Genomic DNA, 19,511 nt, shown 5'->3' with positions numbered 1-19,511 from the left:
TTGATGCAAAAGGGGCCCAAACTAAGTCCTGAGTACATATGCATGCTTCTACTTTTCAGAGGTCCAATATTCTATTTGTAATCCTTGTTTTGTTGATTTCATTTTAATATTCAAATTTTCTGAGATTGTGAATTTGGGGTTTTCATCAGCTTTACGCCATAATCAACACAATTATAACAAAGGCTTCACATATCTCGCTTTGCATGTCATGAGTCTATCTCATATATCAGTTTCACCTTTTAAGTTGAATTACTGAAATAAATGAACTTTTCCACTATATTCTAATTTTTCGAGTTTCACCTGTTCTTAGTTCCACCCAATGGGCCCAATCTGCCCCCGCTCCCCCCCCCCCACAGCCAGAGCAGGCGAGGGAGAAGCGACTCATGAGTAGAGACTGCAGCTGTTCCTTGCAGCCACCTACTGCTCCGGCAACCGAGCAACGAAACTAGTTGCAAGAAACAGCTGCCGCAGCCCTCTCGCGCTCTCAGCGGCACGTTCATATCATTGCCCAGGCCCTACTGTTTGGCCCTCTTGCCCGCCTGAGCAGCCGCTTTCCCTCGCTTGCGCTGCGTGCTCTCCCGGGCAGAAGCAAGCGGAGGCTGCCGCTGCTCGTTGGCACTGCCATCTCCTCTGCCTCCCTTCGGCAGCAGCCTCTCCGAGAAGAAGCAGCAGCAGCAGCTGCTCACAGGCGCTGCGAGACAGGCACGTGCCTGCCTTCTCCCCACTGCTCGCCTGGCGCAGTTTCCCTCGCCAGTTGCATCACCCGCCCCCCAGAAGGCGGAGGCTTCTGACTCCTCGCATTCCAAAGCGGGGGGAGAAGAGGAGGAGGAGGCCAAAAGCCGGCGAAACACGCAAAGGAAGACGGGAAAAGGTTTTACATCCGGGAACCGTGGGCGACAGGCCCTCCGACAAAATGGCGGCCCGGAACTGAACCCCGGAAAAAAGGGGGTGGGTGGGAGATATTGCAGGGGGGAGGGGACGAGCAACTGCTGCCATCAGCTCCGGGGACCGAAGCCTTGCAGGCCGCTGCAGAAACGCGCCGCTCCCGCCCCTCTGGGAACCGCTCGCCTTGAGGCGCTGCCGTCTCCTCCTCCTCCTTCTCCCTCAGGCAGGTGGGTAGGAAGGCTTGCCTGCAGTTCCGCCTCAGGGAAGGAAACTCGGTGGCTAGTTAATGGGGAAGGCCCTGCGCACCACACGCCTTGGCCTGGAGTGTTATAACGGGTCCTTCGCTGCCACGGCAAGAACGTTGCTGCCTCCCTTGCGTGGTAAGCGTCTCACCTCCTTCCTCCCCCCGCATTCCTCCGTCTCCGTACAGCTTCTCTCAGGCAGGTTTCTGGCCTTTTTGGTGTCGTGGGCGTTCCTTATTAGACCATCCGTCCCATTCAACCTTAGACACCCGCTTGCAACCACCTTATTTATTTCCTGCTCTCCATCCATTCCCCACTTTTTCCTGCCGTGCTGACGAGAAGTAAGTGCAACGTCTTAAACTTAAACGAAGTAGCTGTTCTCTTTTGTTTCTCTGGTATTTCGTTTTCCTGTCAGATCTCTCTATCTTGCTGACTGGTTTTCTAAAAAATGACAATTAAAGAAGGGTGTTGGTCTGCCATAGTCAAAACAAAATAAACAAAATTTGTTTTAAAGAAGAGTAGTAGTTAATATTCTCCCAGGGCAGATAAGAATTGTTTGGAAACCTGTCTACTATTTCTCCATAGCCAGTTCACTATTATAATTTTTAAAATGTTTCATCTTACTGCTTGGAATAATGATTAGATGAAAAAGAATGTTCAAAGTATAACACCAATGCGAATCTGAGATAAATCTGCAAGATCAGATTATCTACTTAACAGAGAACACTATCTAACTCATAATGATGCTGATATGCTTTTCTTTCTCTGGTTTACAGTACTGTATAGTACTTTGCTTAGGTGCAAGTTTATTTTATATGTGTGTGTGTGTGTGTGTGTGTGTGTGTGTATGTATATATATATATATATATATATATATATATATATATATATATATATATATAAAATTTATACCCCGCCCATCTGGCTGGGTTTCCCTACCCACTCTGGGCGGCTTACAACAGAATATTAAAATGAAATAATCTATTAAACATTAAAAGCTTCCATAAACAGGGCTGCCTTCAGATGTCTTCTAAAAGTCTGGTAGTTCTTTTTCTCTTTGACATCTGGTGGGAGGGCATTCCACAGGGTGGGTGCCACTACCGAGAAGGCCCTCTGCCTGGTTCCCTGTAACTTGGCTTCTTGTAGTGAGGGAACCACCAGAAGGCCATCGGAACTGGACCTCAGTGTCCGGGCAGAACAATGGGGGTGGAGACGCTCCTTCAGGTATACTTCAGTCATAAATAGCCTAATTGTGAAGAAAAACCTGCAGTTAGAGTTTTTTCTCTTTAAACCACAGCTCCACTTCCAAGTATTTTGATATTGATTGTCATTATTAAATATTAGGTGCTTAACATTCTGCTGTATGCTATACAAATAACAAAATAGGCACACTTTTGCCTAGATGGCTTACTATATTATATTATGCCCAGGGTGGAGGGAGGGAAGATTGTAAAAAAAACCCACAGAACCTCAGATATATAAATTGTATTTAAGTGGGGGGAGATGAAAAGATTTCTGTGGTGTATTTTATTTTGTTTTAAAAGTGTGCCTCAGTGTGTTTTTGAGACATAACAATTGTAGGTATTAACAATTATAAAGGTTCACTATTTCTTTTGGCCCCATAGTTTATAGTATTGCATTGGCATTTATGAGCTATTGGACTTTTGCTTCATTGTTATAGGTCTCCTAACAGCTTGATCTTACGCATGTTTACTCAAGTTTCATTTATTTAAATTGGGCTTACTCCCAAGTGTGTTTGTGATCTAAGGTAGTGGTTCCCAAACTTGTTATCTCCTGGACCACCTGAAAATTGCTGAGTGTCTTGGCAGACCGCTTAATGATTTTCTATTTGTTTAGCAATTGTAATGTGCTGTGCTAGATGTTGAAGTATTTCTTTAAAATTATATGGAATTCAAATTTTAATACAATAACTTGGCGCTCAGGACTCTAAGTGGAATCAGCAAATACTGCATCTCCCATCCCTCCATTCTACCTGCAAGAATGTCCAGTTTGCAGAGCAGCAGCTTTCTCTAATCAACACATTTCCATTAGAGAAGCCTTTTCATTTGTAACATGGCAGGTCTGAATCCAGCTCTTTGTGAATTAAAACATGGCTAGTGATATTTAGCAGGAAGAGAAAAATTGTTTTAAACCTTAATATATTGAAAGAAAACAAGCCTTTTTTCCCCATTGAGGACTGATCAGGCTCATTGAAATCAAAGTTGGATTTTCCATTGACTTAAGTGGGAAGTAGATAATTTTGTTGAAAATGCAGACTTTAATTAGGTAGTCCTTTTTAAAGGGTGAGTAGATAGTCCTGCAGGTCTTTGCCTCTTGTGTACCTACTGTCTTTGCAGTATTTTAACTGGATTGATGGCCTATGTTCTTAGCACTACCTTGAACATCCTTAATTGAAAGCAAAAATATAGGACGGCATCCAGTGATTGTGCATCTGATTGTGCAGCACATTTCTGTGTATGCAATGGGACTCCCCTTCCTTTGCTCCCTTAGCTCCCCTGCATGCCCTCCAAATCTCCAAAGGGCCCTTTAACCCCAGAGGTGACTAGGGGGACAGAGGATTGGGTGGGGCCAGGTACATTGAGATGGAGCTAAAGATAGGGGAAGTACTACAGTTTTGTGAGACTCACTTATTTTAGGGTAAACCTCATTGAACAAAGTGGGACTTCTGAGTAAGATTGTGTTAGTAATCTTGACTATGTCCTACTTCAGAAATATAATTAGTCATTACATAGTGACACTACATCATTCTTATAGAGAAACAAGCAAAATGTTACCTTCAGAAACAGTTATTTTACCACATGCAGCTCAGTCCAATGCATTATTACTTATTGAATGGAATATGACTGGCTCCCAAAGTAGTGTCTGTTGGATTGCATTTCTGTCCCTTTGACAGTAGCCTAACATGCTGAAAGTAAACAGGTGAAGCTCTTCATAACATGGCTATCTCAATTGTGGGGAAAGCAGTTTCCAGCCAGTGTACTTAGAAGAAATTATTATTATTATTATTATTATTATTATTATTATTTATACCCCGCCCATCTGGCTGGGTCTCCCCAGGCACTCTGGGAGGCTTCCAACAGAATATTAAAATGCAATAATCTATTAAACATTAAAAGCTTCCCTTTCATAAGTGGCCTTATTCCTAAGTGCATTGGAGTACAGCCTTCATAGAAACTCTGCTTTTCATATCAGGCTACTGCTAAACTCATGGAAGCAGGAAAATAAAGTTGGTAATCCTGCTGCTAGTCTAGAAAGCTGCCTTGGGGGACAAGTAGAATTACTACCTTTTTCTCACTGGATTATTGTGCCTTTAAACAGCTGCAAGGAGAAGCAGATTTTTAGCAGCTGTAACTTACCTAGGAATGGAAAATCCAGTTTTGGAGCCTGATCTGGGTATCAAAATGAACTTTCATTAAATTTGCAATAGGAATAAAACAGTTTCAAGTATCCATTTCACTGAGGATTGGTGAGGCTCAGAGACCAATAACATACTGTACTTTCCCATTACAGGTGGGTAGCTGTGTTGGTCTGCCGTAGTCGACACAAAATTTTAAAAAATTCCTTCCAGTAGCACCTTTAGAGACCAACTAAGTTTGTTATTGGTATGAGCTTTCGTGTATCTGAAGAAGGGTGCCTGCACACAAAAGCTCATACCAATTAAAAACTTAGCTGGTCTCTAAGGTGCTACTGGAAGGGAAAAAAATTATTTTGTTCATACTTTCCCATTTCAGAGAACATAAAACTGAACAAAGCAGTTGCAAAAGCCTATTGTAGAGCACAGAAAATGGTAGTTAGGTTGTGTTTTATAAATCCAGATGTGCACCAGATGAGTTAGTTTCACTTAAAAATTTCAGAAGGGAAAAATGGACTACTGCTACTGAAAGTAAATCTGCAACAAAGCTTTTCCAAAAGTGCATTTCAGGGACACCCCACCCCCATTTTAAAAGCAGTTTAAAACATTTCTTTCTCCACAAACTAAACATAAGTTTAATTTTCCCCAATAGAAATGACTTCATGTAAAAAGAGGTCTAAATTTTTGCATAATAGTCTTGACTTGGTTAGCTTGTTTTGAAAGTCTACTGACAATGCCACCAGTATCTCCAGTCTTTGACAGCACACAGAACACTTATATTGGGCGAGTTATACATGGATATCTCTGAAGTTGTGTCTTTATAGATTCTCTACATGCCTGATTCCCTCAATTCAAGTTAGGTTATAAAGAATAAAGCATTTTGCTAAACCTGTCAGATCAAATCATTTGGAAGCAAACATGTAAATAAAACTCTGGTTTCAATCCTATGCACACTTAATTGAAAGTAAAACCAAATGATCCCAGCGGGAGTTATTTTTTACTAAGCATGCATAGGATTCTGCTGTTGGCGGGAAAATAGCAATTGGAAAATGTTATAACAATGACATTTATTTATTTAGGTTGGCTGACCTAGGTTTGAATGAATGGTTATCCTCCTGGAATCAAGATCAACTGTGAATTTTGAAGTTGCCATCCAACTTGTTGAGTATATTGAAGGTGAATCTTCGTTAGAGGTTATACAGTTTCATGAAGAGAAGTGAGAAGCCAGAAGGATATAGACAAATGAGGCCTAAAACTTTTCCTGCCAGTAATTACACTGGCAGCAGCCGGCAAATGTTGCAGGAAATACGAGAAAGCCTTAGAAATTTGCCTAAGCCCTCTGAAGCTGCAAAAGTTGAGCAAAATGTGGGTAAAATATCAACTGATGATCCCAGACAGGGTCGAAATCCCCCTAAATTTGTGACCTACCATAAAGCATTACAAGAAATTCGAAATTCTCTGCTTCCCTTTGCAAATGAAACAAGTTCAACAAGAGGAACATCAGAAGTTAATCGCCAGATGTTGCAAGATCTACAAGCTGCTGGATTTGATGAGGTAAAATAACAAATTTAAGTGGTTACTTATATTAATGATAGTGCAAAAGCCAGATGAAATCATTTTGAATGTTTTGCTTCCAATTTGTTATTGGGGACTCAGAAAACAGTGTTGCTGGTAATATTTTGCTGCTTCCTGTGCACACTCCTAGTACTGTATAAGGCGGGTGATAAAAATCAATGATTTTTTTTAAAAAAATTAAAAATTGGATTTTTTTGATAAAAATTGGATTTTTTAATTTAAATTGGATTTTTTAAATTTAAATCAGATTTTTTTTAAATAAAATGCTTTTTGAGGAAAATATATTACCATCCAAAGGTTATTCCCTCATGAAATAAAGATTAGTTTTTTAATTATGTAGAATAAGGCTGTATATGTTTAATATACAAAACCTATAATATAATATTAAAAACCTATAATGGCAGCAGGCCGTAAAAGAGGCCCAGTTTGGCAATATTTTAATAAAGTTCCTTTACCTATTGGTAAGGCAGGCATGTGTGCAAAATGCAAACACTGCAACAAAGAAATGCAAGGCCTGGTGGACCGAATGAGGCAACATCATGAGAAGTGCTGTGATGAAGATGAAAAAACTATGATTTAAATCAAGCCTTACTGACTAGTGATTTAAATCGTGATTTAAATCAGTTTGATTTAAATCAAATCCACCCTGTGTATAAGCTTAATGTTCCTGTCTAGAATTCAGTCCAAAATACAGAGTGTTTAACTTTGGCTTTCTAGTGCTCATTATTGTTACTTTTCAGAAGGGTTTGTTTGTCTTTATTTATTGTGGTTCAGGCCTTTTCCACAAGCATTTCAGATTGCTAGCAAACTTTTATTTGATTATAGTTAATACCATAAGTAATGTTAATGGGATGATTATTTTATGCACTGTTGTTCTTTTTGTGTTTTCTATTTCTTGTATTTTATTATTTTTGGGATTTCATTAGTGCATAAAACTCAAGTGCTTTAGATCATGCAACAAATCAGCCCAAGTACCCAACTCTTTCAGTGTAACTTATATATTTTTAAGATGCATCATGTTTTTGAGGCTGCATTCCTAATATGCTTACCAGAGGAAGTCCCTTTGCCATCTTTCTCTCTTCTCTGGAGTCTGTCAATGATCTGCTTTGGATCTTTTTCTCTTTCCTCACAATCCTGTTAGTTATTTTGTATTATGCTGAACCTGCAGCTTCACTTCTATATTTGCTTTCCATTTCTGATAACTCTGCTTGAGTTTTTGGTATTTCTGGCTAGATGTGTTTCCATTCACTTTCTCTTAACCTTTCCCAAACTGGGCTATTGGTCTTTTCTCCTTCTCTACGTACACTGTCTTTATTTTCTTTTACCTGGTACTTTGCATCATTCTTCTCCTTTATGTTAAAGTTGGTTTTGATTCCTCTTTTTTATTCAAGCTGTTTCAAAAAAATGTTCAAACATAAATACAGTGGTGCCCCGCAAGACGAAATTAATTCGTTCTGCGGGTGCTGTCGTATAGCGAAAATTTCGTCTTGCGAAGCACCAACGGGGGAAGAGCAGTTTGACGAAAAAAAGAAAAAAAAAATCGGCATTTTTTTCGTCTTGCGAGGCAAGCCCATAGGAAAATTCGTCTTGCGAGGCAGCCTTCCGCTAGCGAATGCCTTTCGTCTAGCGAGTTTTTCGTCTAGCGAGGCATTCGTCTAGCGGGGCACCACTGTATAACTAAGATGTATTTTTTTGTTGTCCTCTTCCACTGCCAAGGCACTGGTGTAGTATTAATTATTAATGTATAGCTTTATAGCTTTCCTCTTCTCAGCTTCCTCTGGTCTCTTCCATCCTTTTAACTCTGCTGCTAATTTACCGGTAGTTCATTTTGGCCACTGTCTTTGTTGTTTCAATTACCTTCATTGGGTTCCTTATCAAAGCCAGTTTAAGCTGTCACTTCCTTTTCTTAAACCTCATCTGTATGGACACCATCTTATCTATCTTTTATTTGTCTTCTCATAGTCTTCACCTCTTGCTTTACTTCCTCTCACACACAGTGCTTTTTTGTTGCCACTGGTGAAAGGAATATGTAATGAGCTAGGGAGTAGGAATTTCAAGGGAAAGTGGCAGTATATCCCCTTGCAGCTATTTCTGCTGCCTGCAACATACATCACTGAATTGAGAAACTTACTGCATGATGTATAAGGGAGAGTTTTCCCTCTGTTTTCTTTCCCGCTCCCTTGCAGCTGGGAAGCATCCCTTTGTCTGGGTGGCAGGAATGGATTTGGTGGATAAATATATCCTCAGTTGGGTTGCTGCTCCTGTTTATTTCATAAAGTGGAGCTATTGAAATCAGGCACAACTACCCTCTAAATGAGAGCACCTTCCCTCAGTCTTCTGACTTGAGTCAGGAGACAGCTCAGGCATTAGCTCTTTACCTTTCCCCCTTCACTCTCTTTTTTGTCTGCCTTAAGTTTTTTTTTAAGACCACTCTCTTATGTATTCTAAAGAGAGAGAGAAGCAGCTCAGTGTGCTTTTGATCCCACCCTGCCATCAGTCTAATCCCCACACTCACTCTTTCCTCCTAATCCCGCATCACACTTTTTCTCATTCTAATAGAGTTTGGGGAAAGTTTGCCTCAAGTTTAATAACCAATTGTGCAACACTATGCACTAAGAAGCCTAAGGCTACAAGCTTGTACCTGCTTATTGAAAGTAAGCCAAATTAAATTTAATGGAACTTACTTCTGAATAGGATAGTATTGCATTTTCAGTTTCACAGTGTTATCAGTATTGGAGTCAGATAAAATGTCTTAAGGAGTGACAAAAAAGGAACCACCAAGCTTCAGAGAGAGATAGAAATACAGTAAGGCACATCCGTGCATAAGAAAAAGGACAGATTGCGAAGAATGCATCAGCCTTTGCAAGAGAGTTAATAGTGACTTAAACTGTAAGTGCAATCATATATTGTACAGAAGTGGACTCACTGTGTCCATTAGGGCTTATCCAGAAAAGGATTGCAGTCTTATAATTCTTACAATATATAAAATCTATTGAATTTTTATTAAGTCTTCGAGGGTTCAATTATAATCTCCATGGAAAAGCATATAAGAAGCCCTGCCATCTGGAAGGTGTAATTTGGAGGGAGATACCAGCAGGAGATGGTTGATTCACCCTTTCCCAACTGCCCAGATGATTTGCATAATTAGAAAAATACTTTGCATAGTAAGCAAATTAGGCCACATTTGGGGAACTGAAATCTAGATCTTATCTAGACATCTTAACAGTGCATTAAAGGTTTGAATGTGTCCCTTCCACCCTTTTTCGTTGTGAGTTATTGGAGGTTTTATTTTAAAACCTTTCTCTTCCCACTCCCCAAATAGGATATGGTTGTACAAGCTCTAAGACAAACCAACAGCCGCAGTATAGAAGCAGCAATTGAATTCATAAGTAAAATGAGCTACCAAGATTCTCGGCGAGAACAAATGGCAGCGGCAGCAGCTAGACCTGTTAACGCTGGCACAAAACCACCAGGTAGGTGTAAAGATAAAAAAAAAAAGGTAAAGTACCTGGATGGTTAAGTCCAGTCAAAAGCGACTTGGGTGCGGTGCTCATCTCCACAAAGAAGGGAAATAAGTTGAGAATGCTTCTTCATCTCATCTGGCTAGCTCCAGCCCCATTTCTCTCCCACCTTTGGGTTGGCAACTGGAAAACTGGGTATAGCCAGAGAAAGGCAATGCATAGAGATCTGGATGAAGTTTTACAGCAATGGGTCATTTTAATATATTATATTCAAATGTGCATAACTAAGCCTTTTTTTAAAAAATGAAAAGCTTCAGGAAAGGAGTGTTCAGAGTGTAAGAGGGAGGGATGCTTAGTCCATCCATTCTCCGCCTCCCATGTCTGTGCTGAAAATCAAATGCCTCCTTCCCCCAGAGACTTTCTTGTGGAGTTCCACAAGTTTGTTTGTCCTATCAAACTCAGAAATTAACCACAAAAGAGAGAAAAGCCTCTTGAGCATAGGAACAATTTGGTTCAAATAAATAGCTGGATAGAAAAAATAGTGTCCTGTTGCTGCTTTCCATTTGGGGAAAAAATGTGTTTGGGCTCAGTTACATTACATTTCTTAATCCTATGAAATTCCTGTTCTGAAATAACAGTCCACTATGTAATAAAAAAGCATACTGTTGTTTTCTTTTAAAAACAAACAGGGGGAGTGCAGCAGACAGTCAACCGCAGGCAGAGCTGGAAAGGTTCTAAAGAATCCTTGGTTCCTCAGAGACATGGTCCTACATTGGTAGATGGCCTGGCATTTCATTCCGAGAATCCCATTTCTCAGCCTGATGGAGGAAGACCCTTGTCTGGCTCTGGAATAACAGGATTTGCTCAGGCTCATCCTGGTAATGGACAAAGAGCAAATCCGCCACCTCCACCTCAAGTAAGGAGTGTAACCCCTCCTCCTCCACCTCCCAGGGGAACAACTCCGCCTCCCAGAGGAACAACTCCACCTCCTTCTTCCTGGGAAACAAATTCTCAGACAAAACGGTATTCTGGTAGCATGGAATATATGATCTCTCGCATTTCTCCAGTGCCACCAGGGGCATGGCAAGATGGCTATCCTCCGCAACCTATAAATCCGTCATCGATGAATCCTCCCACACAGGGACAAAGAGGCATTAGTTCTGTTCCTGTTGGCAGGCAACCAATAATCATGCAAAGTTCAGTTAACAATAAATTTAGTTTTTCATCTGGAAGGGCTGGAATACAAAATGGCAATTGTCAGACTGATTATATTGTTCATCAAAATATTGTGCCTGGTAACTCAGCAAATCGTCAACCACCACCGCCTTACCCCATGTCTCCGGCAAGCCAGCAAAGCCCCACACCTTTGCAAATGCAAACCGGAGGCTCTGCAGCCCCATCATATCCTAATGGGAACATTCCTCAGTCTATGATGGTACCAAACAGAAACAGCCACAATATGGAGCTGTACAATATAAATGTTCCTGGAATCCCAACATCCTGGCCCCAATCATCCTCTGGGCATGAAATTCCAACTTGGCAACCTAATATTCCAGTAAGGTCAAATTCCTTCAATAACCCTCTTGGAAACAGACAAAATCATGCTACCAATTCACAGACTTCTGCCACCACAGTAACTGCTGTTACTCCAGCTCCTATACAGCAGCCAGTAAAAAGTATGCGTGTACTGAAACCAGAGCTGCAAACTGCCTTAGCTCCTACTCACCCTTCTTGGATGTCACAACCAATGCAGGCTGTCCAACCCATCTCCTTTTCTGAGGGACCATGTACAAATATGGCAGTCATATCACCTGTGCCAGAGGCTCCAACATATCAAGGTCCACCACCACCTTATCCAAAGCATTTATTACACCCAAATCCACCTGTCGCTCCTTACGAGTCTGTTGCAAAGCCTGGCAAAGAGGATCAGCCCAGTTTTCCTAAAGAAGAAGAAAGTGAAAAGAATGAGAACAGTGAGGGAATGGATAGAGAAAAGAAGCAAATAACAACTTCACCAGTCCCTGTTAGGAAAAACAAGAGAGATGAAGAAAGAAGGGAGTCCCGCATTCAGAGCTATTCTCCTCAGGCTTTTAAGTTCTTTATGGAGCAGCATGTGGAAAACATACTGAAATCTCATCAGCAGCGACTCCATCGTAAGAAACAACTGGAAAATGAAATGATGCGGGTAAAGCCTTTTTATTATTTAATTCCTATTTCTGTGTTGCTTCTGTGTAGAATGTTTTTCAAGCCTTCTAATTGTATCATTGTGTCAAATCTCTGAGGTGCACTAGGCTGACCTTCAGTGATTTACTCATGGCCAAAAACTCTTGAATCTGAGATCTTTCATACCCAAATGCCAGGAGCAGCTGGTGTGATGGGCTAAAACTGTGGAACCATCTTCTTTGCAGCACCATTGCTGCAGCTTACCAGGGCAGTGCTTAGGTGGAGCATCAGTGAGGTTGGGGCTCCATGAATGCACCAATGGGAGTACCAGATCGACTTTTTGACACTCCATTCCAATGACGTCTAGGTAAGCTGCAGCAGTGTTGGTGTCTGAAGGACAAGGCTTTGGCTCTAGCGTACCACATCAGCCATTACTGTTAGATGCAATAGCATCACTTGCCACAGCCCCCCAAAATTCATACTTAAATAATTTGTTGAATCTGAGTTGTTTCCCTTATATGTATTATATCATGCAACAGTATCAAGGTAGATGCGTTAGGTATTTTGTGTCTAGGAAGAAAAGTAAAAAGTAATAAAAAATTGTTTCTGAAGTAATGTTGCATGAGCAAAATATACTTAAGCTCCTGCAAGGAGCTGTTTCAGGTTTTTTGGTAATTTCCACGGCAGGCGTTTGTGACATATGCTACTAACTTACCTCTTCCATGAGCACAGTTGATGATAGTCTAGCTCTGTAGGAATGTAGCATTTGTTATAGTTCTACATTTACTCTATTTAAATAAATATTATTCCTAGCAGATAAATGGCTTTGATCCTGAGTTGCTGTTTGACTATCAGAAATGACTCTGAGCCTAAGATCCAATTGGGCCTGTATCTGTACAATCTCAAATTCAGTTCCAGAATACATTTGCAGAATTTATACTTTCACCTTCAATTAAAGTCCCAGGGCAGCATTTCCTGGATACTGTTTTGTCCTATGGATACTTGTTGTTCACTCTGTTTCTCTCTTTAAGGTAGTAGTGGTAGAATTCAGCCTCAGACCACAGGTGTTGTTACATATCTCTTTATGTAAGCGGTTAGCATCAAGTTCTGATGTGAGATGTAGCAATTAGCTTTGTCCAAGGGGTTTCGAACAAGATTTTCAAGCACGAGAATTGTAATAAGAATGGCTTGCTGACTTCATTCTTTTTTACAGTCCACATAGTTCAAATCAAAGTGAGGGAACAGGGCCGTGTGAGTACTCTGGGAACTTTAAGACCCTAATAATGCAGGCTTCCTCAACCTCGACCCTCCAGATGTTTTTGGCCTACAACTCCCATGATCCCTGGCTAGCAGGACCAGTGGTCAGGGATGATGGCAATTGTAGGGCCCAAGGTTGAGGAAGCCTTTCCTAATGGAAGGAATCTCATTTGCAGGGGGGAAACCCTGAAAAATCGAAAGCTCTTCTAACACTCAGCAATAAGGCTGCTCTAATCAGGGTATCAGGCTGGAATCACAGGAGAGCTTGAAGTTCTCTAGCCATTGTCTATACCTTTGTAGGAAAGGTCTACCTTACTTTTTGAAAACAGGGTTCTTGGTCAAAAAAGAATCTATCTCCTTATGTCCGCTGAAGCCAAGTTGGTACATGCAAGAAACTATAAAAGGAATGCATGCAATCAGGAAGCACTGGAAAGTGGGGAGAAACAATTGATCTAAAAATGCAGTATGCCAACTTTCAACTTTATTGCTCAGAAGAGAAACAAATTAGCTTTGCGCAGTGGCAGTATCGTAGCCAATGAGGTTAATCTGAGGTGCGATTATTGCTAATTGAAAACTTTTCCCAATACCCCACCATGACGACTTGAAATATAGTCTGCAATGGCAATTTTTGACAGTCTCTATGGAGACTGCAAGAAAAAGAAACAAATTGTTGATTCCATGAGAGTTGGGAATGGGGAAGTCGGAAACTTATTTATATGTGCCCAACCAAGAATATACAAAAGTGTAGTCAGAAGCAAGCAGCTTCCCTAGGAATGTGTCAAAGAGATTAAGGGTAAGTATTATTTTCCCCAAACTCTAGCAACACTGATTCTGCTAGGACCATTCCTTCTAAATCTAAGCTTTGCAGCTATTTTTTTGTGGCAGACATGGGCCTAGAAGTAAGTGACTCAGTAGACTGAGAGATTTACCAAATCCTGTGATGAATAGAGGCTAACAAGATATAAGGGTTTTCCTTAATCTTGCTAATTTTATGTTAAGCTATTTGATTGAATGTAAAAGGCCTCTTTGAAAGAAAAAAAAACAACTGTATAACCTCCAAAATTATGTGGCATAGGAAGGAACTGTTTTAATCACTTGTGAGTTCTTTTGATTTGTTACAGACAGATGTATTTTGACAAAGCAGTGGAATTGCCTTTATTACCTGCGTTAAAAATAAGCATTGGAATTTCAACTGCATGTTATTAATTTCTAGTTTACACTTTCACTGGAATCAAGGGTGAACCACTTTTCTCTGCTTCTGTGACATTCTTTAGAAGTGCGGTTTTGTTTTCAAAAAATATCCCTGTTAAATTGTATCTTTCTGTAATAGTAAGCTAACTGGTGTGTAAATCAGATTCCAGTTCTTGCTTTTTCTACATGTTCATTCTTAGTCTCTTTCCTTTTCACTTTCACTAACAGCTGATTTAACTATTAAGGTGTTGGAACCTTTCCTGACATCTCTACCCTTCGTTACTGGGTAGGCAAGTAATATTTTGGAGACAAGTGTTGCATTTACAGAATAGCATGGACTCTTTCTTACGGAACCTACATGCATGCTTACTTGCATTTGAATTAAGCATGTATTCTTTCACTTCACTTGAATGTATTTATATCAGATTACTAATCTTCCTTCCTTTTCCTGTTTTATAAAATTATTTATGGTTTGCAGTAGCACAGGGATAATGATGCAATTACACTTTTGTATTTTACTTAATTCTATATACTTAAAAGTGGCTGGTTTATTTAGTACTTGCATTACTTATTTTGCCAGACACTTATTTGTATCACTTTCCATCCTCCCTTTCTTCTAAAGATCGTGTTCAACACAATTATAAATTGAGTCCTTTAACAGTGAAGGGTAGAAAGTCACATGGGAAGAAATAGTGCAGTTTCTTTAGTAAGATTTGAATCCTGACAGGGGAAAACTACTTTGCTTGTCATGTAAATAGAAGACATGTGAATGAGATCTAGCTTTAGCTGACTATTAAGAATGTTTCTATGAAGGAAAGTAGTCCTAGCCATCCTGTCCCCCAAACTCTTAGCAGTAACAGAATGTTGTGTTCAGCTTGCCTATTTTCATCAGTCAAGACCCTCATCAAACCAATTGTCCTTAAATCCTGAGCCTGGTTGTGCATGGCTCTTACTGTATGGCTTTGTTATAATCACTCCTTTTAACCATCCCTGAAAACTACATTTTGTGTCATATTTGTTCTGAAGTGTTTTCATTGACTCCTAACATATTGCAATACAGAAATTAAAACAATAAAAAATGGAGGCATTATTCCCTATTTAAGGACTGCTGCTTTGCTTGTCCTAAACCTGAGTTTGTAGACATTTTCCTTGAGCAATTCTTCATTTTTTCACTTGTCAAATTTCATATTTGTTACATAGGTTGGGTTATCTCAAGAAGCCCAGGATCAAATGAGGAAAATGTTATGCCAAAAGGAATCTAACTACATCCGTCTGAAACGGGCAAAAATGGATAAATCAATGTTTGTTAAGATTAAGACCCTTGGAATTGGGGCATTTGGAGAGGTGTGCTTAGCAAGAAAGGTGGATACAAATGCCTTATATGCAACAAAAACTCTACGTAAAAAGGATGTGTTACTTCGCAATCAGGTTGCTCATGTTAAAGCTGAACGGGATATCCTTGCAGAAGCTGATAATGAGTGGGTAGTTCGTTTGTACTATTCATTCCAAGATAAAGACAATTTATACTTCGTAATGGACTATATTCCAGGAGGAGATATGATGAGTCTGTTAATTCGAATGGGGGTCTTCCCAGAAAATATGGCCCGCTTCTACATAGCAGAATTGATCTGCGCAGTTGAAAGTGTCCACAAGATGGGATTCATTCATAGGGACATAAAACCAGATAATATTCTGATTGATCGTGATGGCCACATCAAATTGACTGACTTTGGGCTTTGTACTGGCTTTCGGTGGACACATGATTCCAAATACTACCAGAGTGGTAAGAGAATTTTTTTGTCCAATAATGGCATTTTGTTACTGCATATTAGCATATATAGTAGCAGTGTTTACCTGTATTTACTAGCAGGTCTTCCGCATTGCTGCCTGATTGAGCACCATAACATTTTGTGAAGTCATTATCAAAGCAGAGATAGTCTCAATCACCCATTATATAATATTAGATGTCTCTTGTAATCTTGTCCCACTTTAAAAAAATATTAATGACTATTGTGAAATGACATCATTTAAAATATATATGCAGCAAAGATGAGCAAGATTTTGCTTCCCAATCACCCCCTTCACAATTGGTTCTATTTGTTCACAAAATGTTTTCTATTGCAGGTGACCACCCACGTCAGGACAGCATGGATTTCAGTAATGAATGGGGAGATCCAGCAAGCTGTAGATGTGGAGACAGGTTGAAGCCACTCGAACGTAGAGCAGCACGTCAGCACCAGCGCTGTCTGGCACACTCATTAGTTGGGACACCAAATTATATTGCACCAGAAGTATTGCTGCGGACAGGTAAATGTTTCCTGTTGTTCCTTGGCAAAGTAATTTGGTGCTAGTTTCTGAAAATGATTACCCAGAAACGCAAACTGGTATAATAACGCACCGCTATAATACAGGACTGTATACAGTGATACAAATGACAATTTATGGTGCTATATTTTGTAACGCGGTGTCAGGGTAGAGTTAGAAAAAGAGTTAGACTGTTCACAGAGGCAAGGGTTAAGTTATGACTCCAACTCGGGGGAGGGGAGGTACAAGCCAGTCCTCACGAGGAGGTTAGAAAAAGAGCGGGAAAAGCCTTTTGAGTGTTGCTGGTCAGGGGAGAAGCAGAGTTCAGAAGGTATCTGAACTGAATGACTCTGTGGAGTGATAGTTGAAGTTAAGAACTATTTATTAATACTGTTTGTGAATTCTTAATAAAAATTATAAAAGACCAAGAGACGTTTGTGTGGTAATGTGAAGAGGAATCGACCAGCCTTGACACACAACATAGTGTATCAATGTGAAGAACTCTTCATCCTAATAGGGGAAATCACAGTTATCCAACATTGTATAGATTCCTCTGCTTGTGGTAAAGTACACCTGGATAGAAAAAGCACCTATTTTTAAGGTAGCTTCTCATTTCAGCTACAAATGCAAACATGAACAATGTAGTTTCCCCCCGTTTGGTGAGCCTACCATTTTTTCAAAATGTTTTTATCATACAGATAATATTGTAATACGACTATACTGTGACACTTTATGATCTTAAATTTTGTATTATTGTGCTACGTGTAATAGAGCTCCTGACTTTTAACAGTCCAGCTACATAGTAATTAGATTAGACTTCTGTTTGTATGCTGCCTTTCCACAAAAGAAATTGTGTTCAATAACATTTCAGCAATAATTTATATAAGCATTGAATATACAGTAGCAACATTTCTGAAAATGAATCAAGCCAAACTGCATACACATTAAAACGCCACATGCAAAAGCAGCACTAACCATCAGCCCATTTTTAAGACCTGAAAATACGGTAGTTACATGCAGTAGAAAATTGAAAAACAGGGCAATGGGGAAAAAACTGGTGTATTCTCAAATTAAATCTAGAATTTTTATTGAAATATCAAATAACTGAGTTTTCTTTCGTTTCAGGATATACACAGCTGTGTGATTGGTGGAGTGTTGGGGTGATTCTCTTTGAAATGCTAGTTGGACAACCTCCCTTCCTGGCACAAACACCATTGGAAACACAGATGAAGGTATCTGAGGAAAATCTACTTTCGAATGTGTTTCACTTGTTGGTGAGGGTAGGTGTTTTATTACTGAAACTGAAACAGTCTTCTAATTTTGTTGCACTTGTTTGTGTTTTTAAACTAAAGGTTATCAATTGGAAAACATCACTACACATCCCACTGCAAGCAAAACTAACACCAGAGGCATCTGACCTTATTATTAAGCTCTGCCGTGGGCCAGAAGACCGCTTAGGCAAGAATGGTGCAGATGAAATAAAAGCACATCCATTTTTTAAATCTATTGATTTTTCAAGTGATCTGCGGCAACAACCTGCTTCCTACATCCCTAAAATTACGCATCCCACAGACACATCAAATTTTGATCCAATTGACCCAGATAAATTATGGAGTGAGGATAAGGAAGGGAATGTAAATGACACACTTAATGGGTGGTATAAAAATGGCAAACATCCTGAACATGCTTTTTATGAATTTACATTTCGAAGGTTTTTTGATGACAATGGTTACCCTTACAGCTATCCCAAGCCTATTGAATATGAATACAGTAATTGTCATAGATTGGAGTCAGAATCAGATGAAGATGAGGAGAGGACCAGAAGAGAGGCCCAAAATCATGATCTAGTTTATATTTAGTGGAGGACTTAAACCATTCTTTGGGATTTCCAAGATGTATGCTACAAGAGAACCTGAAATACTGTTGGAAAGCTGGTTTTCTGCGCACTTGGGTTGGAGAAAAAGGATGCATGATCATTGTTGATCTAGTGGTTTTTCCTGTCTTTCTTTTCTCCCTATCAACACAGAAGTCCTTTTTCAAGCATTCATTTTTTCCAGCATTCATTTTTTAAAGAGGAATATAGAAAACAGTAACGTTAGGAAAAAATAAATTGTAAAATAAATAGTTACACCTTTGTAAAGTATTCAGATTAGGAAATTGTAATTTCTTTAGGAAATTAGATACTTGTCTATTTGTATATAGACCACATACATTAATTTTCTTCCCATAATTTTTCATTTTTCTAATTGCCTTAGCTTGACCAAATATCATTAATAACATGTACTTACTAAACTGATAGTTGTTTTTCCTGACTATTTATCAAAATCTCACTCTAGATGACACTGCAGAGAGTAAACTAGTAGGGATTTTCTGGCACTCTGTGGGGGTTGTGGGTTTGGAACAAAAAAGCATAAGATTCTAATCCGAAACCCATTTAGAAGTAAACTGTTGAGAATGTAGTGGGACTGACTTCTGAGTAAACATGCATAGGAATGTTCATGTTTCTTCTGACAATAAATGATGAAGTCCACATATTAGTAATTATTTTAATTTTGCTTGATTGTTTTGTTTTTTTACAGGCTTTGTGGTGCCGTAACATAAAATTGAGGCGGGGGGGGGGGGCTTGTGTAGAGTGATACTGCCCTATCACAAAATGTCTTTGCTGGTTGCTCTCATCCTGCATTAGAAAAGTCTGAAAACACTTGAGTTCCTGTGATACATACTTACTATGAATTCTTATACTATCCCTGTAAGAAAAACCATAACCAGATTCCCTGCAGTTCCATTATTACTGTCCTCATGCTATATCATTTCAAACCAAAGGGCTTGTTTTGAAACAGGTGGTTCAGTTCCTTACTCCCAGATTCATTAACTAATTTGAACTGAACTAGTAATCCTGTTTACTGGGGATTAGATATAATTTTATATCTCCAGTAGACTGCTTCTGGGATACCTTTGAAGTTGCAGTCTCTTGTTTCATCATTCCAAGAATAACATGCTATAAAGCCTGGTTTCCCTAGTACATGTTAGCATGACGATATTTCTTGCTTCCTGCATAGA

The 19,511-nt window shown here is 39.6% G+C and overlaps 1 protein-coding gene and 1 non-coding gene across 3 annotated transcripts; both read left to right on the top strand.

Annotated features, from left to right (window-relative positions):
• Positions 1-909: 909 nt before the first annotated feature.
• On the top strand, positions 910-18,992 carry LATS1 (large tumor suppressor kinase 1). 2 transcript variants are annotated; one of them, XM_033143977.1, is made up of 8 exons: positions 910-1,112; positions 5,580-6,054; positions 9,398-9,548; positions 10,226-11,721; positions 15,348-15,930; positions 16,272-16,454; positions 17,577-17,683; positions 17,804-18,992. In XM_033143977.1, the coding sequence occupies exons 2-8, from the start codon at positions 5,707-5,709 to the stop codon at positions 18,308-18,310; spliced, it is 3,375 nt and encodes a 1,124-aa protein (XP_032999868.1). In that variant the 5' UTR covers positions 910-1,112; positions 5,580-5,706; the 3' UTR covers positions 18,311-18,992. The 2 variants fall into 2 exon arrangements, with proteins under 2 accessions (XP_032999868.1, XP_032999867.1); XM_033143976.1 differs by having other exon boundaries at positions 910-1,468.
• LOC117044830 lies at positions 13,463-13,603 on the top strand. Its single transcript, XR_004426360.1, has one exon. It is a non-coding gene; the product is annotated as a U4 spliceosomal RNA (small nuclear RNA).
• Positions 18,993-19,511: the final 519 nt, after the last annotated feature.

Source organism: Lacerta agilis, chromosome 3 (assembly GCF_009819535.1).
Source record: "Lacerta agilis isolate rLacAgi1 chromosome 3, rLacAgi1.pri, whole genome shotgun sequence".
Classification (NCBI taxonomy): domain Eukaryota; kingdom Metazoa; phylum Chordata; class Lepidosauria; order Squamata; family Lacertidae; genus Lacerta; species Lacerta agilis.
Note: the sequence above shows the minus strand (reverse complement) of the source record. Positions and strands in the feature narration are given on the sequence as shown.